Source organism: Pecten maximus, chromosome 18 (genome assembly GCF_902652985.1).
Source record: "Pecten maximus chromosome 18, xPecMax1.1, whole genome shotgun sequence".
NCBI classification, from domain to species: Eukaryota; Metazoa; Mollusca; class Bivalvia; order Pectinida; family Pectinidae; genus Pecten; species Pecten maximus.
The window spans coordinates 5,352,847-5,379,786 of NC_047032.1; the positions used below are offsets into that span (position 1 = coordinate 5,352,847).

The window sequence follows — 26,940 nt, forward strand, 5'->3', positions numbered from 1 at the left end:
CGATTCTGATAATTTACTCAACCGTAAATTTTAGTGGAAAAACGTTTGTAATCCACAATGATCAGCAGCGGAGTCGGAAAATACGTTTGTTGATGTAATTACATTGTTTTATCACATGTTTGGAGAAAAGGTAAAGTTTTTAATGGTTTGCAGAATTAGGGTTTTTATAAAAGACTGTCGCCTCATCACTGTGCAAAGATGCAAAATGTTGAGTTTTAAAAACATGTTCATCATGATGCAGACTACTGCAGTACACTCACTATGTCAACATCAAAAACCACGGAAGCTCGCGATCATTACAAATGTCTGAACAGATATATACCCAATGGATTTGGATTCATTACGAACGTTTTCAACACAAGAATATGTCTACATGCATGTGTTGTTGTATAAGCTCTAGTATAGCTATAGAGACAAACATGATTATCACTCTGTCAACTCCAGTCAGACTAATTTAACAGATTAATTTACCATCAGCAAATGGATACAATATGGCATTCCTGCTTCACACAATTTCAAAACGAAATTGTTATAGTTTTGCCCATATGATTGAATATATATATATATACATGTATTGGTAGTCAGTGTTCCAACACGCAGGATCCTGCGTGAATCACGTCATTTGAACTTTAATCACGCAAAGAAAACATGGACAGTGCATGCATTCACGCGAAAAAACTGGTAGAATTATTAATGCAAAAATCTGCTTAATAACAAGAACTGGTGATTGAACTCTTACTCAATAAAATTCAATGTAAATCTAAACTTTATGGGACTCGGCAGTCGCATCATAATCAGTTGGTTCCGAATTTTAGGCCTCGTTATATAATTACTACTGCCACGCTTAGACTTCTGTCTGATACGTACTCTTTACGTAAGTTCAAAACGCTTTCGGGACACTGATTTGATCCACTTAAGTTTACATATTTACCCACTAGACCGCCTTATGCAAGCGTTTGCTACCACACAGCACTTGGCATTGTGCAAAATATTTCCATTTACAAAAAATATCGTTGATAATTAAGTTTGAAATATTTATCAGTAAACTAGTGTCTATATTTAAAATTGTTGCTAATGTTTTCATTTAAAATGGCGAATTTAGTTCACGAGTAGACTGAGGTCATATTGGTTGTTATCCTGCAACTGCCCCCGCATTGTCGGAATACACCCGCCGTATATATTTTTGCTGTATACGGCAGTGAAGGAAAACAGCTGTATTTTGGAATCATAGCATGTGCGTCAGTTCGACTGACCTACTTCAAAGTAAAACTACGTTTAAAAGACAAACATATTTCTGTCATTTTTGACACCGTTTCACTTCAAAATGATTATTTTTAATGATTATTTTTATGTCTAGATCTGTTGCAGGATAAATAGAACACATGGTCAGTGTCTTAAGTGCCAAGGCTCGCCACTTTTGTCTTTCTTTACCCTCGCCAAAATACAGCTTATATTTTAAGACACTGACCATGTATTCTCTATTTACCGGTCATATGCGGCATTTAGGCACTCCCTACGCATGCTCGCAGAATAAAATCAAACATGGCGTCCAAGCAACAGCAGACGCTCTACAAAATGTGGGGATCGGACGAAACCCAAACGGCTGCAGTAAAGCCTAAAGAAATGTCCGACGATTCTAAGGGTTCATCGTCTAAGAGTAGCGATGATACAAAGACATTGCCAAATGCTGTCAACAAGCGAAAACATTTTTTTCAAACGAGCTGGCTTGAGGAATTCCCATGGCTTAGATGTACAGAGGGGGTAATGTTTTGTACTTTGTGCGAGAAAACTAAAACTTGTTCTAATAGTTTTGTGGATGGATGCACAAACTTTCAAAGATCCGGACTTATTTGGCATGTTTTAAAAGCTGTACCCCAAATAAATTTGCTGTACCGACTTTTTGATGGACATGGGGTGCAAAAACCCCTGTTTAAAAAAATCAGTGGGAATACTGGTAGTGGGATTTGCTCCTTGGTCTATTGATAATCTGGTATATATTGATTCATGGAGTAATTAATAAACAAAGCATACACTAATGAACTATGAAATGGTGATTGGACAGTCTAGCATAGTTACAATTTAAACTATAGAGCTTATATAAATGTACGGAAGTCTGTGAACTGTATGAGTTGGACTGTTTACAGACATCCTCATGTTTCACCATAAGTAACACAATATATCTTTTAGCCAACATGACATGCACTAACTACACTTATTTTAATTCAGTTATAATTACACCTCTTATGATATCTTTTATCTGAACCAGTCTGGTACTTCATGGTCAGTGATGTTAGATCTGGAGGTTCAACTACATGAAACATTTGACAGGCTGCATGCTATATAGCTAGCTGCTATCAGACAGGCTAAGACCTATACATATAAAGGAGTTACAGTCTGGTAGAGTCTGGTACACAACCCAGTACCACTATAGGTTTCTTTTCAGTCTGTCTTGTATTTGTATGTACATTACACCTGTATAGAGCTTCATTCCTTGAATTAGACTGAGGGACATAGACATAGATTATGTCACATAATATCTCGGACAAGTTCAAGTTTCTTGGGGTTGTTGGGTCAAGGTCATCAAGGGAATATGATTTTACAACTGTATATATATATATAATGCCTTGAAAATTTGACATTGTTCACACTGTTAAAATTACTACTTTGTCCCATATTAACATTTCAAGTAATTTGTATCCTGCAGACAATCTTAACAAGGATCCAGTGTAACCTGGATTATTACCGTTAATATATATTACTTCTTTGAGACACACACACATATATATATATATATATGGGGCAAAGAAGTAATTCAAACAGTGTAAACAATAAGGTTTGTTAAATTTTCGAGGCAATCCTATATCAGAATAGCACTAGTATATGGTGATCCGAAGATATAGATTTGAATTTCCTGTCGTAGTTGTACCGAGAGAAATATAAATGATATGATATATATACATAACAATGTATAGATCTAATGAATTGTCTGTTTACTGCAGAATGTTTACACAGCGGGGATGTACAACATTTAATGCTGATAAGTTTGTTCCGACTGCAATGACAACCATGAAATATACAGTAGAATCATATATGTTTATTGGTAAGTGTAACTATGATTTATTTGTTGGTACTGTATGGTAGCTAAAAGAATGCTTTTCTAATGTTATTTTATTACAGACCAAAGGACAGTCAAGATGTTCAAGGCACTGGACAAAGTCAACTATGACAACCTTGTGTTGAACCAGAACACTGTCAAGGTCAAAGAAGCTCTCAAGCCAAACAACCTTGTAAATTTGAGTTGCTTTGCCTTGAACAAGAACCCAAGCAATGCTGAACGAGCAATCAAAACCATACCGGCCCACTTAGCTCCGTGTGTGTTACGAGCGGCTATAGAGAAAAAAGAGTCTGAGACAGCGAGTGCTATTCTGTCTAACTGGCCCCTAAAAGACCTATGGTAATGCTTAATACTATGTTGATCTTTCACTAGGGAATATATATATGATGTGAAATCTTTAGATTTTTGACTGAAAATCTTTTGGAAAAAATTCATCAATTAGACATATACATGTACGTACATGCAAATCCTTTCCATTTTTCAAAAAGCTGAATTTTACCAAAGCATTCGTAGTACAGAAATGTGTCTGATAACTCTTGCTAAACATTCATATTCACATTTATTCAATACTATTATTATAATTCTTCAATCATACATATATGGAAATTTAATACCGCCACTGGTTTTATTTGTAATGGAGCCCTTTTACTTCATTTTTGGAAGAAAATTGGTGAAATGTGAAGACAATTTGTAGGAGTAAACTTCAGACTTTGATAATTACCAGTAGGCTTTAAAATGAAACAAATTCATTTAGGATTTTGGTGCATTATTGATTAAAAAAAAAAACACAGAAAAAGACTTGGTTTAATATGAAGTTTGAAAACCTGTCCCAGAGGTGTTATTTTATGATTGCTTTGTCTCTTTTCAGAGATGCCAAATGAGTAAGAAAAAAGTATAGTTATATAATTTCATTTCAGTCATGCATCACAGCAATGATATATAATCTAAAATGGTTTGCTTGAAATGTTTGTATGAGTTTGGCTGACATGCAATATTTGTTATGTATCTTTTGACAGATAATTATAATTTAAATTATCTCTCTCAATGTATCGTCTGGGCATTCACCAGTCAACCATACATTTTTAGCAATTTTAGAAGTCAAATCACCTTTTCTTGGAAATCTGAAGGATCAGAAAATGACAATAGACCTAAAGCTATATGTCCCGTCAAACCAAAGAGTCAAATCTAATTTTTGGAAGTCAATGTCATTCTCTCAAGGACCTACATTAATTTATATTCATTGTACTGGATGTCCTGTACCAGAGTTACTGCCCTTTACTTCACTCTGTCAGTGTGTGAAGTACAGTGATGATAAGCTCGCCAGCTAACGGACATAAGAAATGTTATTGTTTTAGCTTATCTATAATAGAGAGTTTTTTGAAATCCACAAATGAGACATTAAGTTCTATTATATAATTATACATGTGATTTGTTTGTTTCAGTTTTAAAGAGATCCTAGGTTCGGACCATCCAGACATTTTCCAGGAAGGGACTGGTTTTCACTTTGATCTGGTAGTGTTTCGGGGGATAAGGAACCGCACAAAGTCATGTAAAATTACTACAGTGGATTTCCGAGGGTTCAAACTCAGTAGGTTTTTAATGGTTGTGGTTAAATAAACATTTGTGTTCACATAGACAAATCAAAACTTACACATGTCTTTCAGTATGGCGTCTTGGTTGACCTTACATTTAAATCCATAACACTTTTGTTATCTGGAGGAGCAGTGCTGCACAATAGCAATACATGTATATAACATGTAGGTCACCATGACCTTTATTTGATGCTTAACAAACTTTGTTTAAAACTTATAGTTCAATCCATTACTCTGACATTATAAGGCAAACATTGTCATAAGACTGAATGTTCTTTGAAATGTAGGTTAGTAGGTCACTGTGATCTGTATTTACAAAGATTTGTTTGAATTTGCATTTAACTGTGTTTTTCATATTTCTGTTATGATTTATACAATGTATATACACTGTATATGTACACACATAAACTTGTAGCTTTGATAACTCTGAATTGGAAATTGTTTTTCTTCTTAGTTGGCCATAATTTATTTGCTGTTGTGCACACATTGCTCGGAAATTTATATCCGAACTCAAATTCAGCTACGATCACAACAGTGTTCCTTTACGGAAGTGGTATAGACATTGCTCCTACGACCGACCGACAACGCAGTTAGTAGCGCGTTACTAACTGTGTTGTCGGTCAGTAGGAGTAAAGGAACACTGAATGACTGTTATAAGGCCAAGGTACAATTTTTTTTTTACAAATTAAGTATGCGATTGTAGGACAATAATTTACTCGTCTATAATGTAACATTTTGATTAAAAACATGATAATCATGTCCACAAGTACCTGTGATAGGTATATGAGTCAAATGTCGCTCACATACTTTTTTCCCCCCATGAGATTTCTAAAAATTTGGCAGGTATGGTCATTGATAGTTAAAGGTAATGTTATACCATGTTGTTATTAGGTTCTTGTTAAAACTTACTCACCTTTACTGAATTTGTCACTAAATGATATCCATTTGTCTTTGTTTATTTAGATCCAACTTTCTGTCAGCTTGTAATCCAGATGTGGCCCCTTATGTCATTGAAAAAGTCACAAGTGAAACCAAAGTATTTAGCTAAGGTCATAGCTAAAACAGCAGGTAAGATATCTATTATTAGACTGAACGATTTTCAGATGAAAACCACCATTAAGGTCATTGAGTTTTACACTTAACATATTTTTTTGTAAATACTGTATATCTGTAAGAGTGCAAATCATTTTTTACCTTGTTTATCCCAAAATAAGCCCCTTCCCACAAATAAGCCCACTTCATTTTTGCAGAATCATCAATTTTAAAATAATAAGCTAATAGTGGTTTTAACACCAGGAGAGGGTGAAATTATCTGAGGATAAGTATGGCGTTTGTTCAGAGATTTTCACAAGCTGTAAATCAGTTAAAGCGCTGTTCATTTTTTCCCACCATGGCAAAGGAGTGGAAATGAAAATGAAAGCTTTACTTTTCCGTCTGCATCCAGTCACTATTAATTGTTAAATAGTTTGATCACAATCTTTTGTTGGATTATTAATTGAAAATAACTTGAAGATTTGAACACAATCTCATGTTGTGTTTTTGTGGCAATATGAAGTCACGAAGTGGTCCAACTTGTAACACTTGATTAGCAAATTTATGTCTTTGCTTTCATAGGTGTAGCAGCAAGTCAGCTGACAGAGGAGGTGTTACCACGGTTACTGTTTGATAGAACAATAGAACCCAGATACAGAATCCACATTCCCCGAGGTAAGACACATTCCTGAGTTAAGACGCATTCCCCCAGGTAAGACACATTGCCAGAGGTAAGACACATTCCCTGAGGTAAGACACATTCCCCGGGGTAAGACACATTCCCCGAGTTAAGACACATTCCCCGAGTGAAGACACATTCCCCGAGGTAAGACACATTCCCCGAGGTAAGACACATTCCCCAAAGTAAGACACATTCCCTGAGTTAAGACACATTCCTGAGTTAAGACACATTCCCCCAGGTAAGACACATTGCCAGAGGTAAGACACATTCCCTGAGGTAAGACACATTCCCCGGGGTAAGACACATTCCCCGAGTTAAGACACATTCCCCGAGTTAAGACACATTCCCCGAGTTAAGACACATTCCCCGAGTTAAGACACATTCCCCGGGGTAAGACACATTCCCCGAGGTAAGACACATTCCCCGAGGTAAGACACATTCCCCGGGGTAAGACACATTCCCCGAGGTAAGACACATTGCCCGAGGTAAGACACATTGCCTGAGGTAAGACACATTCCCTGAGGTAAAACACATTGCCAGAGGTTAAGACACATTCCCCGAGTTAAGACACATTCCCCGAGTTAAGACACATTCCCCGAGGTAATACACATTGCCAGAGGTTAAGACACATTTCCCGAAGTAAGACACATTCCCCGAGTTAAGACACATTCCCCGAGGTAATACACATTCCCCGAGTTAAGACACATTAAGACACATTCCCCGAGGTAAGACACATTCCCCGAGTTAAGACACATTCCCCGAGGTAAGACACATTCCCCGAGGTAAGACACATTCCCCGAGGTAAGACACATTCCCCGAGTTAAGACACATTCCCCGAGTTAAGACACATTCCCCGAGGTAAGACACATTCCCCGAGTTAAGACACATTCCCCGAGTTAAGACACATTCCCCGAGGTCAGTGTAACTTCAGACAGACTGGACAATAAAACCATTAACACGTATCTATCTGGGCCAACAAGAATGATTTATATAGCATGTAACTTGTTTAATAATTGATGTAGAATAAAGTTTAAATGTAATCTTGCTGATGTTAACATACATATAATAGCATTGATTTTATTTTAGTGATTTTCACATGGGAAACATCTCGTTGAATTATAATTGTGCTAATTGTAGTTTGGTTCATTATTTGGAAAGGTATATTGGTGGTTTGCTAATCTATTTCAATTTAGTTACATACTAAAATCTGAGTAAAGTGATCATGTGTAAGTACACTGTAATCAACTCATACTTATTGTTGTGTTGTGTATAAATTATGGAATGCTAATCATACTTTCTATAGCAAATATTATTGGTTCATCAACATGTTCAGGTTTGGTAATGCACCAAAACAGTATGTTAATAGTATAGTAGATTACAATTTGTGTTGTTTATTATTCGGGATTCAAATGACCCTTAAACTTGTTCTGTTTCAGGAGAGCGTATGGTTGTAAAACTAGACAGCATCCAGTTCACCAACAGTAACACATTGTTTCTAGACTACCTCATTTGTAATTGTCTACGAAGCATCACCCCTGTCTATGTGTCCGTGTCCAACATATATATCAGGTATGGACACTTATGGAATAGATATGGAAAATAAATTCAACAAATCTTCCCACTGAGATGTAGAGTTATCGTACACGAGACCCAGAAACCTTAGTGATAATTGTGAATTTTCTGTCTTTCTGATCTATCAGACACCACTGCTACCTTTACACAACATTTGGGGAAAATGTTGCCATAATTGAAATACAGTGCAACTTCCGAAAACCGAACCTTCTAAAAACCGAACACCTCTGAATACCGAACGAATTGACATTGTACGGAATTGGTCCTTCTTTATTATAGTATTAAAAAACTTCCAAATACCGATCCCTCTGAATTCCGAACACCGGACCGATTTTGCGTCCGGTTCCTGTTAAAATATACCAAAAATTACTTCTGAAAACCGGCCTTACCTCAGCGATTATGACACGAGGTCAGGCCAGTCAACCGTGAAACAACAACTGTGACGGGTATTGTGTGAAGCCTTATTGTCTCGGGACCTACGTAGGTGATTTGTACAGGTATCCAATATATATCCCAAGGGGGCATTATGACGGATGGCCTAGTGTATAATCAACACGATAATTATGAAACAATGTCACACTTCATTGAAGCGCGTCAGTTCGTTTATCTTCTCAATGCAAGTAGAGCTAGAAGCCTGAGTTTCGCATTTAATCTAAATGAGGCCCAAAGGGGGTTGTTTTCGTAAAAGAAGCCACTGATGTTTTTTTAGACAACAGCGATGTCGGAAATACGACCAGTATCAACTGATCAATTGTAATTGATATTGAAACAAAACATCTTCACACCCTTTAATATTAGTCGATATGTAAAATATTCCGTATTGGACTATCGGCCCCATCCACATGACGGAAGCTTCACGGGATGTAACAAAATGTAGGTCGATCGTAAAGTGTAGTTGTACATGTGAAAAAACTGTTTAAAACTGTAGTTAAAGTCATTTGCCTTTCTTATATATTCTGCAATATATACATTGATTAACTTTCATAATATGCATATTATTCAGACAAACCAAATATTGTCTACGTGTGTACGTGCCGGTTTGTAATCGGGTGCATTCTAATAAAACATCGTCCGACCAATTATATCCGGAATTTGACCGGTCATTTTTCGATCAACTTCTCCAAACCGAACCCTCTGTAAACCGAACAAATAGTCATGTCCCATGCATGTTCGGTTTATAGAGGTTCCACTGTATTTGCCTTTTTGATGCATAACCAACAAGGGAGGTAATTCAGTCAGATTTTTGTGAAATTCTGATAGTTATTGTCTCGCCTGTAACAAAGTCACAAAGCGAGACAATGGTGTATTTTTTCAATTGATGACAGTGACGTTGTTACTTATCACTTCCGAAGTTTTGTGTTCAGATCCATTTCTCAAAAATTGAAGTCCAACTTTAACCAAACTTGATAAAATAAGTTAGATCCCATAGACGACATCTCAACGGCCTTCATTTACAGAATATTATCAAGAGTTTATGGTGTAGTGACTCTAAAACTTGGAGATGCTGGGAATTTGGACTTTTAAAGTTTTGTGTTTAGCTCAGTTTCTCAAAAAGTGTCTGTTGTTCCAACCAAACCTAGAATATATATACTTGCATTGTGATATGGGCATCTCAACACACCCTACATATTACATGAATTAATGTCTTGCTACATTTTTGGGTTAAAAACCTTCAATTTTAAGAAATTGATATAAAATCTTTATTGCTTCTCCAATTTATTTACAAATTAGTTTATAGCACCCAATCGGAATAGTCTTCTCACTTTTCAGAAAGAGTGTTATTTGGGGTGAAAACATATTCAGGGGAATTTTGAGAATACAATGTACATAATTTTGCCAAATATGATATTTGTTTTGCAATGCATCAGTATTAACACTTTTCAAAAAAATACTGAAATTTTAGTGAATTTTGAAGTTTGCTTAAAATATAAAATTACATGAAATTCTTATTACAATGTACATGTCACATGTATTTTGATACAAATATTTTTTAGCAAAAGAAAAATACTTTGTCATCATTGTCATTATCACACATTAGATAATTTAATGATGTACAGAGTACACTTTTGAAAATCATGTTATTGCAAAAAATTAAACAATGATATAAATAAATGAAAAAATATTATTTCAACATTTTTTTCAAAAAAACATCCTATTTGCTTGAAACTTTGGTAAAACTGAGAAAATTTGAATCGTCAAGAGAAAAAAACATATACCATAATAATATTTGTATACATGTGTTATCTGTTACAGATCTGACCCTTCACTTGGAGATGAAATCACAGAATCATTAGCACCATTCATTGTATTACGAGGACAAGATATGGAGGTTTGGTTTTATTCCTTCGTCCAAAGGGCCATTGTGTGATTATACTTTGGTGTCTGTCTTCGGTCCATACCGCAACAATTTATTATACAATTTATTCTTAGTTACCATGTATTGAAATTTCATCTTGACTAATATAAGTATCTAAGTGGTGGGGATTTAAAATTTTTCAAATTGTAGGGCTGAGGTGTGTGGCAAAATGTGTATATGGCTATATTCCTATGGACAACTTCTTTAGGACTATAAATTTGATATCACTCTTATTTGGTTGGAAGCATTCAGGGGAGTCAGAGATTCAAAATTGTACAAATGGAGGGGCTGGTCTCCCAGGAGGCGAAGGGGCAGTGCCCAATAGGGTTATTTTGTTACATTGCAGTTGGTTTGAGCGACTTCTTCTTTGGTGAAAGGGAACTAATTCTGTATGAATAGTGGGTTTGGCTCCCTATGGTTTAGAAATGGGATATTCAAGGTAAACTCAAAATACTTCATCTGAATAGCCTGAGGAATTTCGATCAGTCTGGAGTATAATTTGGGAGCAGCCTGCCATGGTAAATGAATTTTGATCAAAATTGCTCTGTGTAAACACCTGTTGGGCACCGAGCTTTTACTAGAAATAATTTTATATCGACTGTTATTAGAGTGATAGGCCTATTGTATGTTGATATTTGTTGTGATATACGATTGTACTCTCAGAGATAGACTTTCATGCTGACAGGTAATGGAGCAAGAGGAATATTTGCGACGGTATGATGTGTGTCAGCAAATGATATTACCTTAAATGTTAGTGAAAACACAATTGTTTCAGTTGTTTTTGTGTCTTTTCTGAAATTTGTGTCATTCTACAAAGGATTTATGACATCAGTAATATTTAAATTGGTATTTCAATTACCTTTCTGAATCGCTTCATTGTTCATTGAAGTTAGGCTTTAGTCATTAGGCTTAATATGAAAATGAGAAATTTAAGGGTTTTTTTTTGTGATAGTTAAGCAAATCGCTTTCATTGACCAATATATCGCTTTCTTACACATATTAACATTGGACTTTTGTTATCATTTGCAGTATCTGGAGGGGATTTCCCTGAAGCAACTTGAGGATGGTATATTTTTTATGGTTTGTTCAGACATTCAGAAATTCTCTCACCTGCGTGCCCTTGACCTTCAAGATTGTAACATTTACCTACAAGAAGGTCGCACACGAAGTCGGACGTCTGGTCGTCTTCAGATGGTCAGTACTCTAGGATCCTTCGCACACCTCACTCGACTTGATCTTGGATTTAACTACTTACTAGGATGCCTCGGAGAACTTCTAGACGCTCTTAAAACTCCTTTGGAGTACCTGAGTGTGCGTGGATGTGACTTAAATGAAGAAGATTTGGCAGCATTAGCAGAGTCCAACCATGCTAAACATCTGAGAGAGTTAAATTTAAGTAAAGTGTGTCAGTTCTCAATTTACGAAAATGATCGTATCTCCCCAGTGTATCTGCTTAGAATTACAAAACATTTCCCCAATGTGAATATCTTCAACTTAACTCAAAACCATTTACCGGATGCCTGTATCTCTGAGTTTTGTACCATATTGACACAGAATTTGACCAAGCTGAAAGCTTTAGACATTTCTGGAAATATCCTTACAGAAAACAATCTGTTGGACATTACTCGTTCTGTGGGGAAACTTAAGTCGATGCAGTGGTTTAGGTTCACATGTGCCAGCAATTTGCTTGAAGAGCCCTTCATTCCCTTTGATAATTCAGGAGAAATGAAGAAAAAATTCTGTGATACTCTGGCTTCTCTGGGACGAGAAGATATCAAGGTAGACCTGGTCAAGTTGTCATACGCCATATTTGTTGACCTGTTAGATGTCATGGATTAAAGTCATTTGTGTCAGATCATCAACCTCAATGTCAAGGATTATGTTCATCAGGACTACGGTCATCAGGACCCAGTTAAGTCAAGTGATCTGGACTGAGTTAAATCAGGCGATCTGGACTAAGTTAAGTCAAACATTCATGAAGGACTACGGTCATCAGGACCGAGCTAAGTCAAACATTCATTAAGGATTACCGTTATCAGGACCGAGTTAAGTCACATGATCTGGGATAAGTTAAGTCAAACATTCATTGAAGACTACGGTCATCGGGACTGAGTTAAGTCAAACATTCATTAAGGATTACCGTTATCAGGACCGAGTTAAGTCACATGATCTGGGATAAGTTAAGTCAAACATTCATTGAAGACTACGGTCATCGGGACTGAGTTAAGTCAAACATTCATTAAGGATCTGGGATAAGTTAAGTCAAACATTCATTGAAGACTACGGTCATCGGGACTGAGTTAAGTCAAACATTCATTAAGGATTACCGTTATCAGGACCGAGTTAAGTCAGGTGATCTGGCCTTAGTTAAGTCAAACATTCATTAAGGATTACCGTTATCAGGACCGAGTTAAGTCAGGTGATATGGCATGGTTATTTTAAGTCTAACATTCGTTAAGGACTATACTCATCAGGATAGGTATAGTTAAGTCATTTGATCAGCGCTGCTAATTTAAGTCAAATCGGGTCTTAAGATAATATTGAATTGTTGGAGTGTAGCCATGTTCAGAATAAGGACCTAGGCTGTCTAAAGTGTAATGTTCCTGTACCAAGGAATATTTTGAGCAATGTTTGGAGTTGTCATTGAAATGTAAACTGACTTGGTTGGAGACATAACCTTTACAGATCACTTGAAGAACTGTAGACTTGGTAAAAGTCATTACCTGCAATACGTACTTGATTCAGTTGCTTTATTAAACAGGATACATATATACAAACTGTACATTCTCAAGGTCTACATGTGTAAAAATCAGAGGTCAGGACAGAACTTGTGAACAGTTTTAATTCAGAGCTATATATAGGATCTGGTTGAGTCAGTCCTATTTCAGACCTGTAGTACCGGGTCGAGTCAGTCCTACTTCAGACCTGTAGTACAGGGTCGAGTCGGTCCTATTTCAGACCTGTAGTGCCAGGCCGGGTCAGAACATGTATACTGTTCTAAGTCAGAGCTACAGTACCGGGTCGAATCGGTCCTATTTCAGACCTGTAGTGCAGGGTCGGGTCAGTCCTATTTCAGACCTGTAGTGCAGGGTCGAGTCGGTCCTATTTCAGACCTGTAGTACAGGGTCGAGTCGGTCCTATTTCAGACCTGTAGTACAGGGTCAAGTCAGTCCTATATTTCAGACCTGTAGTACAGGGTCGAGTCGGTCCTATTTCAGACCTGTAGTACAGGGTTGAGTCAGTCCTATTTCAGACCTGTAGTGCAGGGTCGAGTCGGTCCTATTTCAGACCTGTAGTACAGGGTCGAGTCAGTCCTTTATTTCAGACCTGTAGTACAGGGTTGAGTCAGTCCTATATTTCAGACCTGTAGTACAGGGTCGAGTCGGTCCTATTTCAGACCTGTAGTACAGGGTTGAGTCGGTCCTATTTCAGACCTGTAGTACAGGGTTGAGTCGGTCCTATTTCAGACCTGTAGTGCAGGGTCGAGTCGGTCTTATTTCAGACCTGTAGTACAGGGTCGAGTCAGTCCTATATTTCAGACCTGTAGTACAGGGTCGAGTCAGTCCTATATTTCAGACCTGTAGTACAGGGTCGAGTCAGTCCTATATTTCAGACCTGTAGTACAGGGTCGAGTCAGTCCTATATTTCAGACCTGTAGTACAGGGTCGAGTCAGTCCTATATTTCAGACCTGTAGTACAGGGTCGAGTCAGTCCTATATTTCAGACCTGTAGTACAGGGTCGAGTCGGTCCTATTTCAGACCTGTAGTACAGGGTCGAGTCGGTCCTATTTCAGACCTGTAGTGCCAGAACATGTATGCTTTTACTGAAACCTTCTCTGGAGCCTATTTACAGTGATTAATTTTGAACAATAGATGATAATGTATATTGTTATAACTAGGGTAAGTTAACCTATCCTGCGTGTTAAAGGCTTGTTTAAGTCGTGGTGCTAGAATCAGACCGAGCTTATTATGTAATAATTAGGTTGAAAATAATTACCTGTCATTGTAAATGTGTTTCCTTAAAAGTCTCATCTTCTTTTTGTTATTAGGTTATAAAATTTTGAATGTCAATAAAAATTGATAACCTTGAAAATTCTTTCAGTATGATTTTTATGTTTTTGTTTTTATCGCATCTAGATCTGTTCATTGATACAGTGTTGATTCCTTGTGCTACTTGTCACTACTACCGGGTCATTTACAAGGTAAAATGCATATGATGACCATTCCTCACATTGATTTTCAAATTTTTGTCCCTATTGTTGCAATTTCTTGTAAGTTTTACATTTGTATAATATATGTATATCATAATTCAAATGTAATAAAATATTACATCAATTAAATCATTTAAGACTTGTTAGTTCTGCTCCTTTGTGATGCACTACAATCTTGTATTGCAGTGTATAATAGAGGAGACGAAATTGTAAATAATTCCTTCATCTGTATATTGGAGTTATTTCCCTTACAATGTAGACAGTTTCACCGAGTCCTAGAAAAATAATACATGTACACATTTCGAGTAACATTTGGTTTATTTACTTTAATGTCCTACTAACAGCCAGTGTCATTTAAGGACGTGCCAGGATTTGGAGGTGGAGGAAAGCCGGAGTACCCGGAGAAAAACCACCGGCCTACGGTCAGTACCAGGCAACTGGTCCACATAGGTTTCGAACTCGCAGCCCAGAGGTGGAGGACTAGTAATAAAGTGTCGGGACACCACTCGGCCACCACGGCCCCTTTTCTAGCAACATATCGGAAAGAAATGGGATACACTGTTAGATATCCTCTATTTATCTTATGGTCCGATTTTACCGAGGTGTAGACAAGGAATCTTCACTTTAATAGCCTTTCCTTTGAATGGTAAAATAACATATGGTAGTCACAGAACTATGGGGTCAGTAAGGTTAGAACACAAGTATTTATTTATTTTAGGCCCAATGGTATTAACATCTACACAAGTGGTCGGGCAGAAAATTCTCAAAACTAAAAATATGATTTATATTTCAGAAATATAATTATTGTCAAAACTTGACCTAATTTATCTCGTGTAGTACTAGTTGGAATGAAAACTAAAAGTGTGCATATTACTTTGGAATATTACTTAAAGATTTTTGCATTCATAATAGTCTGCTTTTTGCTCTCTTTTTAGCTTGTCTCTTCGAAGAAAAGGGAGAGCTTATGTTGTCACCTGGCGTCGGTGTCGGCGTTGGTTTTTCAAATGTTAAGATTTTGGTGCAATACATATATAGTAATACATGCCATGGTATTAGGGTCCCTGTGAGGGTTAAACTATCCCTTGCCGGAGTTATAATGAAAGATTTGGAAAAAAAAAAAAAAAACTTGGGAAAGTGTTGAATATACTAGGGTGCTGATCATGATAACACTCTCTTCTTGGAATGAAACTGAAAAAAACAATGTGAAAATCCTCATGTTAGACAATTGATACTGTTCCTTATTTTTCAAGGGAGACAACTCATTAAAATAGGTTTTTATCAAAATTTAAAAGAAATTGATCTAAAAGCAATTATTTAATATACTTGTTCATTTAACAACAGCATAGCTTGTCTTCCAAATGTTTGTCAATAAATAATTTACATATATATATATATATGGGTCAAAGAAGTAATAGATATCCAGTTACTAAAACATTATTCTTATTGTATTTTATTGTATTTCCAGTACTTCTTATATATATTATGTGATTGTATTTGTATTTTTTGTGTTTTGATAAAGGGGCTGATTGCCTCGAAAATTTAAAAAGCCTCATTGTCCACACTGTTTGAATTACTTCTTTGCCCCATATATATATATATATATATTGGTATGGTTTTGAAAATTGCATGAATACAGAATACAAGTTCTGATGATCAAGTAAACAATATAGATATTATTACTGCAAATTTTGATAATTTATTGACAAACATTTGCGAGACGAGCTATGCTATTCTCCAACAGCTCTTGTTTAGGATCAAAACCGTTAGAAGTACCTGTAGATAACTTGAAAGCAAAAAATAAAGACATCCTTTAACTTTTTGTTTCCAACTTTTGATACAACTTTGAAAATTTGAACTGTCGAAAATAACAACTGGTGAAGAAGATGTTTTAGTATTGTGTTACAAAGTGTTTTTCCTTGAAAGGTCAAGGTCATTTAGTCCTTCTGTTTGATAGTTTTGTGATATCCATTTCTTCAATTAAAACAAACAACAAACAACCAGATTTTAAGTATTTTACACCATTTAATTGTTTTCATTTTAGTGTAATTTCCTGTTTTTGAAAGGAAATAGTACACATAATAATAATCTTTTTAAAATCACACCATGTAGTATCTCGGACGATATGTGAACAGTCGAACAGGACCCAGCATATCTTAACTCATTCATGAATACTTGAAATACCCAGTACATTGTATATCCAAACTTATTTATAAATAGTTAAAATGCAGAACCCTGTGACCCTAAAACATACTTCCAATGTCTTGAAATTTTAAAATGAAATGTATTATCAAATTTCAATTGATTTTGTACATATTAATTTAAAAATTTGGCTTGCTTTGATCAAAGTGGTCTATGACCAAAGGATCCTTATGTCAACAAAAGATTCGGCTGGGACCTGCAGACATAGATGTCGGATGACTATATATATATAGACAGGCATGGTAAAAGGCTGTCGGCATCAGTAACACACAGTTAATACCGTTTTTGTGTGAGAGGACAACAATTGTAACCACATTTTAGTTTGAGACGGAATTATACAAACGTAACAGCATTGCATATACACTAATGTCTTACATATATACAGTAATAAATAAACCATTGCTAAAAAAATATTCCATCACTTTCACTCTAGAAAATTTCTGTATCATTAATGGTACCTTAGTTTTCAGATTTCAGCCAGTTTCAGATAGAATATCATGGAATTGTAACAAAATTGTCATTTTTTCTTAATATTAAAAAAAAAATTGTTTCATCACGTGACATCATGACTGATGCACCTTACATATACTTGTAAGTTTCCCTGAGAGAACAGTTCTGTGTGCAGCAACTATAGTTTGATATCGTCTGTTTGAAGAAAAAGAAACAAGTCCAAATCTATTTGGATTAAAATCTTGTATCTATATCTTCATTTGAATATGTTTATAAAGTCAAAGATCTCGGAGGGAGGAAATGTTAAGAAATATAATGGTATAACTGGTATTTCTATGAATATTGCACAAATGCACAAAATAAAGCAGTTATTTTTTTTTAAATAGGGTTTATAAATACAAATTTTATTGACATGAAATATAAGTCATTTCGATCATGCATAAAATGTTTGAAATATCTAGCTTTTCTAACAATCAATTACTTTGCATATACCCAATAAAACTATCGTTTTTATAATACCTTTTAAATTAGTTTTGTTTAGAGTAGTGTGTGAAAGTTGAATGGATGACATTGTTCTATTTGTGAGACATTGTGTGTTGTGACATCTTAACAAGATGACACTTTGAAAATATATTATAGTGAAATTCTACCATCTGTCTCCTTTAAAAAGAGTTTCACACTAAGATAAAATTGTGGAATATACAAAAGATGACTTGGATTTTAATTGTAAAAGGACGGAATTAAATTATGACAAACAGAAGGGTAATAAATAAGTTATAACAAATGTACTGGATCTTATATATTAAAGGTGGGATATGTCTAACATAGCATACACCCTTAAATATAACAATATAAATATGTGAAAGGTAGCATGCAACCTTATCTCAAGACACAATTCTATCTCTTAACAATAGTTAGGTAAACATATAACATTGACTCTTACAAAAATAGGTATAATGTGTAAGGTAGCATATAACCTTAATCCTAACATTAAAGTACAGGTAAAATGTGTAAGATAAAATCTAACCTTAGTTCTAACACAAATCACAGGTATAATGTGTAAGGTAGCATATAACCTTAATCCTAACACTTAAGTACAGGTAAAATGTGTAAGATAAAATCTAACCTTAGTTCTAACACAAATCACAGGTATAATGTGCAAGGTAGCATATATTCCTTTAACTCTAATGCAAATTACAGGTAAAATGTGTAATCTAGCATATGCCCTAAACCCTAACATAAAATTACAGATATAATGTGTATAATGTGTAAGGTAGCATATGCCCTTAACCCCCAACACAAATTACAGGTATAATGTGTAAGGTAGCATATGCCCTTAACCCCCAACACAAATTACAGGTATAATGTGAAAGGTAGCATGAAACCTTAACCCTAACACAAATTATGTAATTATGTGATTGTGTAAACTAAGCTATGACATTTTGTAGATATGGTGTTAAAGAAAATAAATATTGTATAATGATGTATTTCATATGCTAGGGGGAGACACGGACCACAATTAAGCCAACTGGAATTTTCTATATGTCTTAAGTACACACAAATTAAACATTAAATGATTGCAACTAAGAATTGAATTTTATACAAAGGAAGACGCACATATAATACCAATAATAAATGCCAAGTTTTGTTGAGAAACAATTCACACTAATATTGAGCAAATTTTAATAAATTAATTAAAATTAATTTGATGTGATGTAACACAAGATGACATGATAGGCGAGACATTCCTTAGAAATTAATGATAGCGAGGACATGGACTCGAGGCCTAGGACAAATGAGGCTGGAAACCTAGGTTATATGGTGTATAATCTTGATTAAATCCAGGTTGTCGGCCACACTATTATTATTTGATCATCTTAGAAACGTATTCACCTTTTACCATACAAATTATTCAAAGCAAACCTTTCATGTCACAATTCAACTACTTTTTCGAGAAATGGAAAAAATCATCAAGGAGAGTTAACTAGAACTGTCGCCAGGATGGCTGAATAATACCCCCGCAATCTGCACGAGTGAATGGTGAATTGGAACGGTTGGATTTGGAAATAGAGGCTAACTAAGATAACCCAGTACTATAGTGACCAGTTGCCATAGCAACCATAATTTTGAGAAAAAGAAAGTGGCATGCACATCTACACAAGATCATTAATATTTGTGTGAAGTTTCATTGGAATCGGCCAATCGGTTTAGGAGGAGTTGTCCGGACAACCTTAAAGTTATGGTTCTTATCTGAAAACCTGTTTATAGTGACCAGTTGCCATAGCAACCATAATTTTGAGGAAAAGCAAGTGGCATACACATCTACACATGATCATTATTATTTGTGTGAAGTTTCATTGGAATCGGCCCATCGGTTTAGGAGGAGTTGTCCGGACAAAATGTGTCTACAGACAGACGGACGGACGGATATACAACCTGATTCCAGTATACCCCCCTAACTTCGTTGCGGGGGTATAATTAGCTTGAGTAATCCTCTTTAAAAATCAACCCACTGACAAGTTCACTTGATTTTGCCTTTGCCTAGTAAGCATTTATCACATATGCATGCCGATCGAAAACATTTCAAGGCCTTAAATTGTTACATTTTTAGGGAGTAGGTGGGTTGAAAATTCTCGTTTAAACTTTTAATTGAAAAAAAAAAATCCTTGAAATATTTGCTGACTCCTTAATTACTGATATAGGACAATCTTTGTTGCTTCTTTAATGATTAAAAAGTGTAAGATATGTAAAATATCATTTTCTTTTGATGGTAGTGTTGGGATACTTTCAATTTCTAGCTGTATGAGTTTCTAATGAATCATCTTCAATGATAACATCAATTTTTGATTCGATCATCTCCCTTTTATCAAGTACATTTTTCATAACATTTAAAATCTCCCAATTATCATGTATAAGAGGGAAATAACAAAGGTCAACACAAATGAAAAAAAAAAAATTACAGTCTGTATAACAAAATGGCTATAACAACAAAAATATCTATGTACATAGGAAATACTGACTTTGGTAAATGGATTCCAAACAGTGTCATCTTTGCATCATAAAATCAAATTCTGGGTCACATATTTTTACTTCATCTATAGGCCCAGCTATTACTCTTTGTGTTTTTGAATAAAATTAGTGATGTTTGTGGCTTGCCATAAGAGGTTCTATTTAAGCTGTATCTTCGTAAATGATAAAAGTTTGAAAAGTAATGCATTGTGTTGCAGTCTACTCAGCTGTAAATCCCAGGGAGTTGAGAAAGATATTGGTTTGTTGTTATAAAGTGCCAATAACCATGGATAATTTATACACCGTTTTGAGATGGTTATATTGCTGTGATATAGCTGTATATTAAACTCAATATTATTGAAAATAATACTGAAAATATCTTTATTGATAATCATTTTGAATTTGATTTATGATGCAAATTACGACATCTGTATAAGTTGATAAAAGTCAACACACACATTGTCTACAGGAACTACAAGAAAAGCATATATGTATACGTGTATGTATTTATTTGTGTCAAAAGCTAAACCGTAATTAGTATTTTGATAAATTAACAAGTAACTGAGCAATACTGATTTTGTTTTCAGAGTGAAGTGCGGTTATTAAATAAGATATATAGTATTCTTCATCAGCACACTTCATACCCTCTAGATCCTGCGTACCATATCACACTCCAACATATATTAACTTATCCTTTCTCTTCAACACAAACTCATTTAATTATCACTTTACAAAAACAAGCACAGGCAGTTTTTTGTTCATCAAAGCTAATTTTATGAAAGTTGCACAAACTATTTCATTACTCTGCTTCTTATGTGCTTGGATTTTCCAACCTAACCTAGAACTGGATTCAGCTGTTAGTTTCTACACAGACAACAAAAGCAGGTTATGTAGGACTATATGAAGCTAGCAAAACTTCAAGCAAAGTACAACTCCAAAAACATCATACTGATCATGGATAAAAGAGGTCTTTTATCAATAAATCAAAAATGATCTAAAGTATACATAGCGGGAAAAAAAATATAGGTGCTAATTACATGTTGTAATTTTGCTACATATTAGATAGACGAAATTTAGCTTTTATCGAAACATTCGAAAAAAAACAAACAACGCTGTCCTATATAATCTTATACATGTACCTTAATGTCTCACTCATCAAACATTTCCTTGAACCAAAGGTATTCAATATTCCCTGGAACCAAACGTATCCAACATTCCCTTGAACCAAAGGTATCTAACATTTCCTTGAACCAAACGTATCCAACATTTCCTTGAACCAAAGGTATTCAACATTTCCTTGAACCAAACGTATCCAACAATCTTTAAACTATGCTAATCTTGCATCCAACTGTCAATAAATCTATAAATTAGTGCTTTAAAAGATGTTTGGAAGGATGGGGTTGTAGATGGGGTGGGGTTGTAGATGGGGTGGGGGTGTAGATGGGGTGGGGTTGTAGATGGGGTGGGGGTGTAGATGGGGTTGGGGTATAGATGGGGTGGGGGTGTAGATGGGGTGGGGGTATAGATGGGGTGGGGGTGTAGATGGGGGTGGGGTATAGATGGGGGTGGTGGGTTGATAGATGGGGTGGGTGGGGGTAGATGGGTGGGGTTGTAGGGGGGTGGTGGGTTGAGGGGGTGGGGGTGTGTAGCGGGGTGGGGGTCGGATGGGGTGGGGGGTGTTGGTGGGTGGGGGTACGATGGGTGGGGGGTAGGGGGGTAGGGGTGGTGGGGTATGGGTGTGGGGTGTGGGTGGGGTGTAGTGGGGTGGTGGGTATAGTGGGGGTGGTGGTGTGTGTGCTGGGGGGGTAGATGGGTAGGGGTGTGACGGTGGGTTTGGTGTCGATGGGGTGGGGGGTGGGGTGGGTGTCGATGGGGGGGGTGTTGTAGATGGGGGGGGGTGTATGTGTGGCTGTGCTGGTGGTGATGGGTGGGGGGGTGTGGGTGGGTGTAGATGGGGTAGGAGTGTAGATACTATGTCCTAGATAGGTAGTATATTGCAGAAATCTAAGTGAACCAGCCATGGATTCAGGTGTATACAAGAGGTCCCACAAAAAATTAATCCAGGTAATGTATTTGGTGTATGTAAAACAGCGAGTCCAACATGGTGGTTTATTGAAGGTCCAATTTTTTATTGGAGAGCCAATATAAAATTGGGCCATCACTAGAACCACTGTGTTGGGCTCACTGTTTTACACATACATTACCTGTAGTAACTTTTGTTAAATTAAAGAGTAAAACTTTGTATTTGGAATCACTGTGGTAGTAGTTCCATAATGAGATCCTTTAACAAGATAATCCATTGTGCTCCAGTTGGCTGTAAAGAAGTGTGAGGTATGGCAGGGCATGAAGTGTTGTGTGTAAGCTATACAAATGTAGGAGCCAAAATGGCAGCTCCGGCTGTATCCTCCTCAGGGAGTTGAGACAGATATTGGCTGGTTGCTGAAAACCCAATAACCAAGTATAAGGATTTGTGATCCATTTTTAGATGGCTATATAGCTATAAAAACTTATGTAATTAGAATTTCAAATTATCATTAATTCATTAAGTTATATTACCTTTAACAGGTAGTATACTCTTAAAACAAAAGTAATTTAGAATACAGCTTCTTACAGAGATAACAGATAATCACAACATGCTCATTACTAAAATAGATCACTTTAGATTAAAAACCAACAGAATTAACAAAGCTATCACAGAATTTAATGGGTAACAATACAAAATAGCTAGCAAAAACAAAATGACAATAATATACCTTTAAAATAACATCATATGCCACCTGATAAATGCACTATATGCTAATGAAAACAGGGATGCAATTAAAAAGACATCATATACAGTAACAGGAAATCTTTCCAAACCAAACTTTGATTTTTTTTTTTTTTTTTTATTCAATTTCTTTAGAATTAAGTCTCACATACAAATACTGTAATAAATTTGCAGATCAATGAATCAAGTACCTTATTAAGGAGCTTAATTATCTTTCCCAGAAAAGAAAAAGTTTATATAGGGGCTGGTGTGCTTATAGGTTTGAATATGGTATTTGATTTGATAACAGATCCCAGAGGGATCTTGGCACTCGTCCCTGAATGATCATTATCCAATCTATGGCAGACTGATCTTTTCTCTACTTTCTCCTTTTTCCTCTTTTCCTTTTAATATGAAATTTGAGAAAGATCCATGAACTTTCTGAGAGATAATGATCAACTTCCAAATTCAAATGATCTGATCAATAGTAATCAAAATTAAACAGTCAAAAATTTTAAATAGCCACTTGTCAGCCATTTTGTTTTTCGATCAGCCTCCATATTCAATATGCATAACTATATAACAGAGATAAAGGGAAGAGATTTGAGAAATAGCAATAACCAAACTTCAACTGTCAGCCATTTTGTTTTCTGATCAACCTCAAAATTCAAAATGCACAACTAGGGACAAGAAGAAACAACCCAATGAAATATGAGAAAGCTTGATGAAGGACTTGAGAGACAGCGATAACAAGGGTTTCTGATACAGACAACAGACAGACCATGGACAACAATTTAAACAGATGCATGGTGGACTAGCACTGCATCAAACTTGTTTTGAAAGTAAAACAATTTTTCTTAGAATACAGTAATGTATTTGAATATTTACTTTGAAAGTAAAACAATTTTTCTTAGAATACAGTAATGTATTTGAATATTTACTATGTTAGGTATGTCAAATATAAACATGTTCCCTGTTATTTTTAAATATGCACAATATATGCGAAGAAAAATAATCATAAAACCTTGAATATATATACATATAACTGTTGAACATTCAAAAACATGTACATATGATCTTCTAACATAATAAAACATTCATGAGTGTACCTTAAATACAACAAATGTGGTAAAAATATGATTGTCATCCAAAGATTGTCCAGTGTTATTAGCTAGTGTTTGCGCTATATATAAAACTAATTGGCCAGCCTCTTGCACTGCAAAATGATATCGATATATAATACTCTAGACTGCTGTGATGTCGTGGGCGGGACTGGTATAAAATGTATACGTTTAATAATGGTGAAACTTAGAACATATCACAAGTTGAAATATTGTATTTCCCTGCTCATATAATGTTCTAAACAAATGGATTAAGCTTCAAAATCCTTAAAAAACTTCAAAACCATAAAAAGCAATTACATTTTAATACAATTATGCCTTTTCAACTGTGGTAGTCCACAGTTTCAATAAGATCATTCGTACAAATCATCTCTAAATAAACTCGGGGTGAAATTATATCTTTTTTATATATAATGACAGTTTGCAGAACATAAAATGTCATTAGGATATGAAACATTTCCTTCAGTTTAAACACATACAATGTGAGCTTGTTTTTAAAATTATTTCCCAATGGGTGGCAAGAATTTATTGGACGAAGAATCATCAGCCAATCCGCTGTCTTGTTTCTGTAGCTGCTGACTGAGATTGAGTTTGACCACCTCCTCAGTGACCACTTGACCTCCGGTATCGGTGTCGGACGTGTTGACTGCGGGTTTGCGAGCACTTTTGGTGACCGACTTAGCACTAGGAGCTGTAAAGTAATTCGGGCCTGTATAAAAACAGAGTAGGAACAACACAACTGTAACAACGCCACCACCAAGCATGCACATGCAGGGAATACTAAAACATCTCAGCTCGCTGGCCTTGTGTCGATTGGCACTATAGAGATACAGTCCTTTTATGCCTCTTTTTTCAACCTTGGCTACAGGGGCCACCATAATTCAGTTTGTAGAGTATCAGACAATGCATTCTCAGGAGAGAGGCTGCAGTATGTGGTACGGTCGACCCTATAACCAGAGCGGTTGTTTTTTTGGGAAACTAAGATCGTGAACTGATCTATAAAATGTGTTGTCACGTGGTGCAATTACTATGGATATCATGTGACAGGCCCTTTGTACCATACAGGTATGTCGTTCAGTGAGGTATAAACCTGGATGTCACCTACAAGAAGACCCTGGCAGTTCACTGGGTGGTAAGCCCAGCAATCAAACCTTGGTACTACACATTACAGCCCACTAATTCTAAACTCTTCATCACTCTAATTGACATGGATGACAAGAATGCAGAGTCTTACATGGGAAGGAACGAGAGTTCTATGTGACAAACCATATATAGTCGGACATCTAAGTTTGATTACAAATTTGTTCATGGCCAATCAGGGAATCCGACCCTAGAGTCTCCTTTGGTGAAAGGAGAGTGAGAATTTTTGAGTTTACCACAGGAATTAATCCTCACTTAATGCTCTAGCATTTATTGATCCAGATATGACAAAAAATTTGGTGTAAACACATCTATAGCACATGTTTATTTAAGGAATGTGGAAACATAGCAATTGTTTCAGATAGATATCTCATCTTCCAAAATTCTTCCAGAAAAGTGAATTGAAGCTTGTCTGAAGATGTTGCTCTACAGACCCACTTTAGCTGACTATTGGTAGTTTGTTTCTCAGTAAGCTGATGATTTTTAGGGAGACTCTGCCTTAAAATGACACTGGGTGTTTACTGGGCAGGAAACCCATCAAACAAGCTCAACAGGACAGGTTGTAACTTTACAATAGAACTGTACCTCCTATAGTGAACACCACCTTAAATTCTATACACAGGCCAATGAGCTAAGATATCAGTACTAAAGCAAAGCCAAGAATCTAAAACAAGCAGTTCAAAAATTCATGTTCTCTTTGGAAAGATAGTTTGAATTCAAATGAATAAGCCATAATTTCATGAAATATATCTTGAAACAAATTCTCTATTGCAAAAACTTCTTCTAAATTTCAATAAGATTGAGTTGATATATTAATTTAAGATATTTAATTAATTTAATGACTCAATATTCTTTGATATCAAAATATTCAAATGTAAAGTTTCAAACATTCATAATCTAATTTAATCTAAAATTTTAATTTGATTGACATGTTTGATTAAGGTTAATTAAATTTATTACAATATCTTTCCTTAAGAGAACAAAAGAAATAAAAATAATATTGATAGAACCAAAGAAAGAATATATTGTGAAAGATAATTAACTCGTACAAGAAACTAGAACATAATATAAATGAATATACTTTTGAGAAGTTAACATTCTTTTAAAATGGAATTGTAACAGATATGTATGTTTAGTTTTCTTAAATATATTGTCAAGTAGAAATATATTCCATGTTAAATCAGTATTAGTAAGTTATACAATGGCAACAAGTCACAAAATAGCTGAATTAGAATAATCTCAAAATAAACTATGTTAATGATTTGGACTATGTAGACATTTAACTCCTATAAAAAAAAGAGAAAGATGTACAGAGATGGAACAAGATTTAAACAGTGTGATCTGATAAGATTGTTGACTGATGTGTACATCGCGTGTATGTTTTTTTATTCCCTGTAATCGGTACTTCTGTATCATAACACCCACTAACATCAATATATAACGTACCACACATGGCCGTACCACACGTCGGTAACAACTTTTGGAGTTATGACTATCATAGCTGTGTAGATTCCTCTTGTTTCAGTTGAAATCATATCTTTTCATTAGATAATATTGTTAGGTTACTCTTATTTCAGTTGAGATCATTTTCTTTCATTTGATAATGTTGTTTTTCCATTTATGCAATTGTAAGTTAATGCCATAATATCTCTGGTAGTTGTTTCATTTTATTTCTGGAATTTAAACATACAATTCTATGTATATGTAAGGAATTC

The 26,940-nt window shown here is 35.5% G+C and overlaps 2 protein-coding genes and 1 long non-coding RNA gene across 5 annotated transcripts in view; 1 reads left to right on the top strand and 2 right to left on the bottom strand.

The window, feature by feature from the left end:
• Positions 1–27: 27 nt before the first annotated feature.
• LOC117317128 lies at positions 28–12,572 on the top strand. 2 transcript variants are annotated; one of them, XM_033871924.1, is made up of 8 exons: positions 28–130; positions 3,178–3,454; positions 4,558–4,703; positions 5,671–5,775; positions 6,322–6,414; positions 7,858–7,990; positions 10,247–10,322; positions 11,379–12,572. In XM_033871924.1, exons 2-8 carry the CDS (start codon positions 3,195–3,197, stop codon positions 12,186–12,188), a joined length of 1,623 nt encoding a protein of 540 aa, XP_033727815.1. In that variant the 5' UTR covers positions 28–130; positions 3,178–3,194; the 3' UTR covers positions 12,189–12,572. The 2 variants fall into 2 exon arrangements, with proteins under 2 accessions (XP_033727815.1, XP_033727816.1); XM_033871925.1 differs by having other exon boundaries at positions 37–94.
• A 4,716-nt stretch (positions 12,573–17,288) lies between these two features.
• Positions 17,289–18,373, bottom strand: LOC117317129. The gene is made up of 2 exons (XR_004530103.1): positions 18,286–18,373; positions 17,289–18,186 (listed from the first exon to the last, which is right to left on the bottom strand). It is a non-coding gene; the product is annotated as an uncharacterized LOC117317129 (long non-coding RNA).
• Positions 18,374–22,167: 3,794 nt separating this feature from the next.
• Positions 22,168–26,940, bottom strand: part of LOC117317131 (dual specificity tyrosine-phosphorylation-regulated kinase 4-like) — a 79,371-nt gene continuing 74,598 nt past the window's right edge. The window contains exon 13 of one of the 2 annotated variants that reach the window (XM_033871926.1): positions 22,168–24,794. In XM_033871926.1, coding sequence (XP_033727817.1) covers positions 24,586–24,794 — 209 coding nt within the window. In that variant the 3' untranslated portion in view covers positions 22,168–24,585. The remainder of the gene's footprint in view (positions 24,795–26,940) is intronic. The other variant, XM_033871927.1, reaches the window with a different exon arrangement.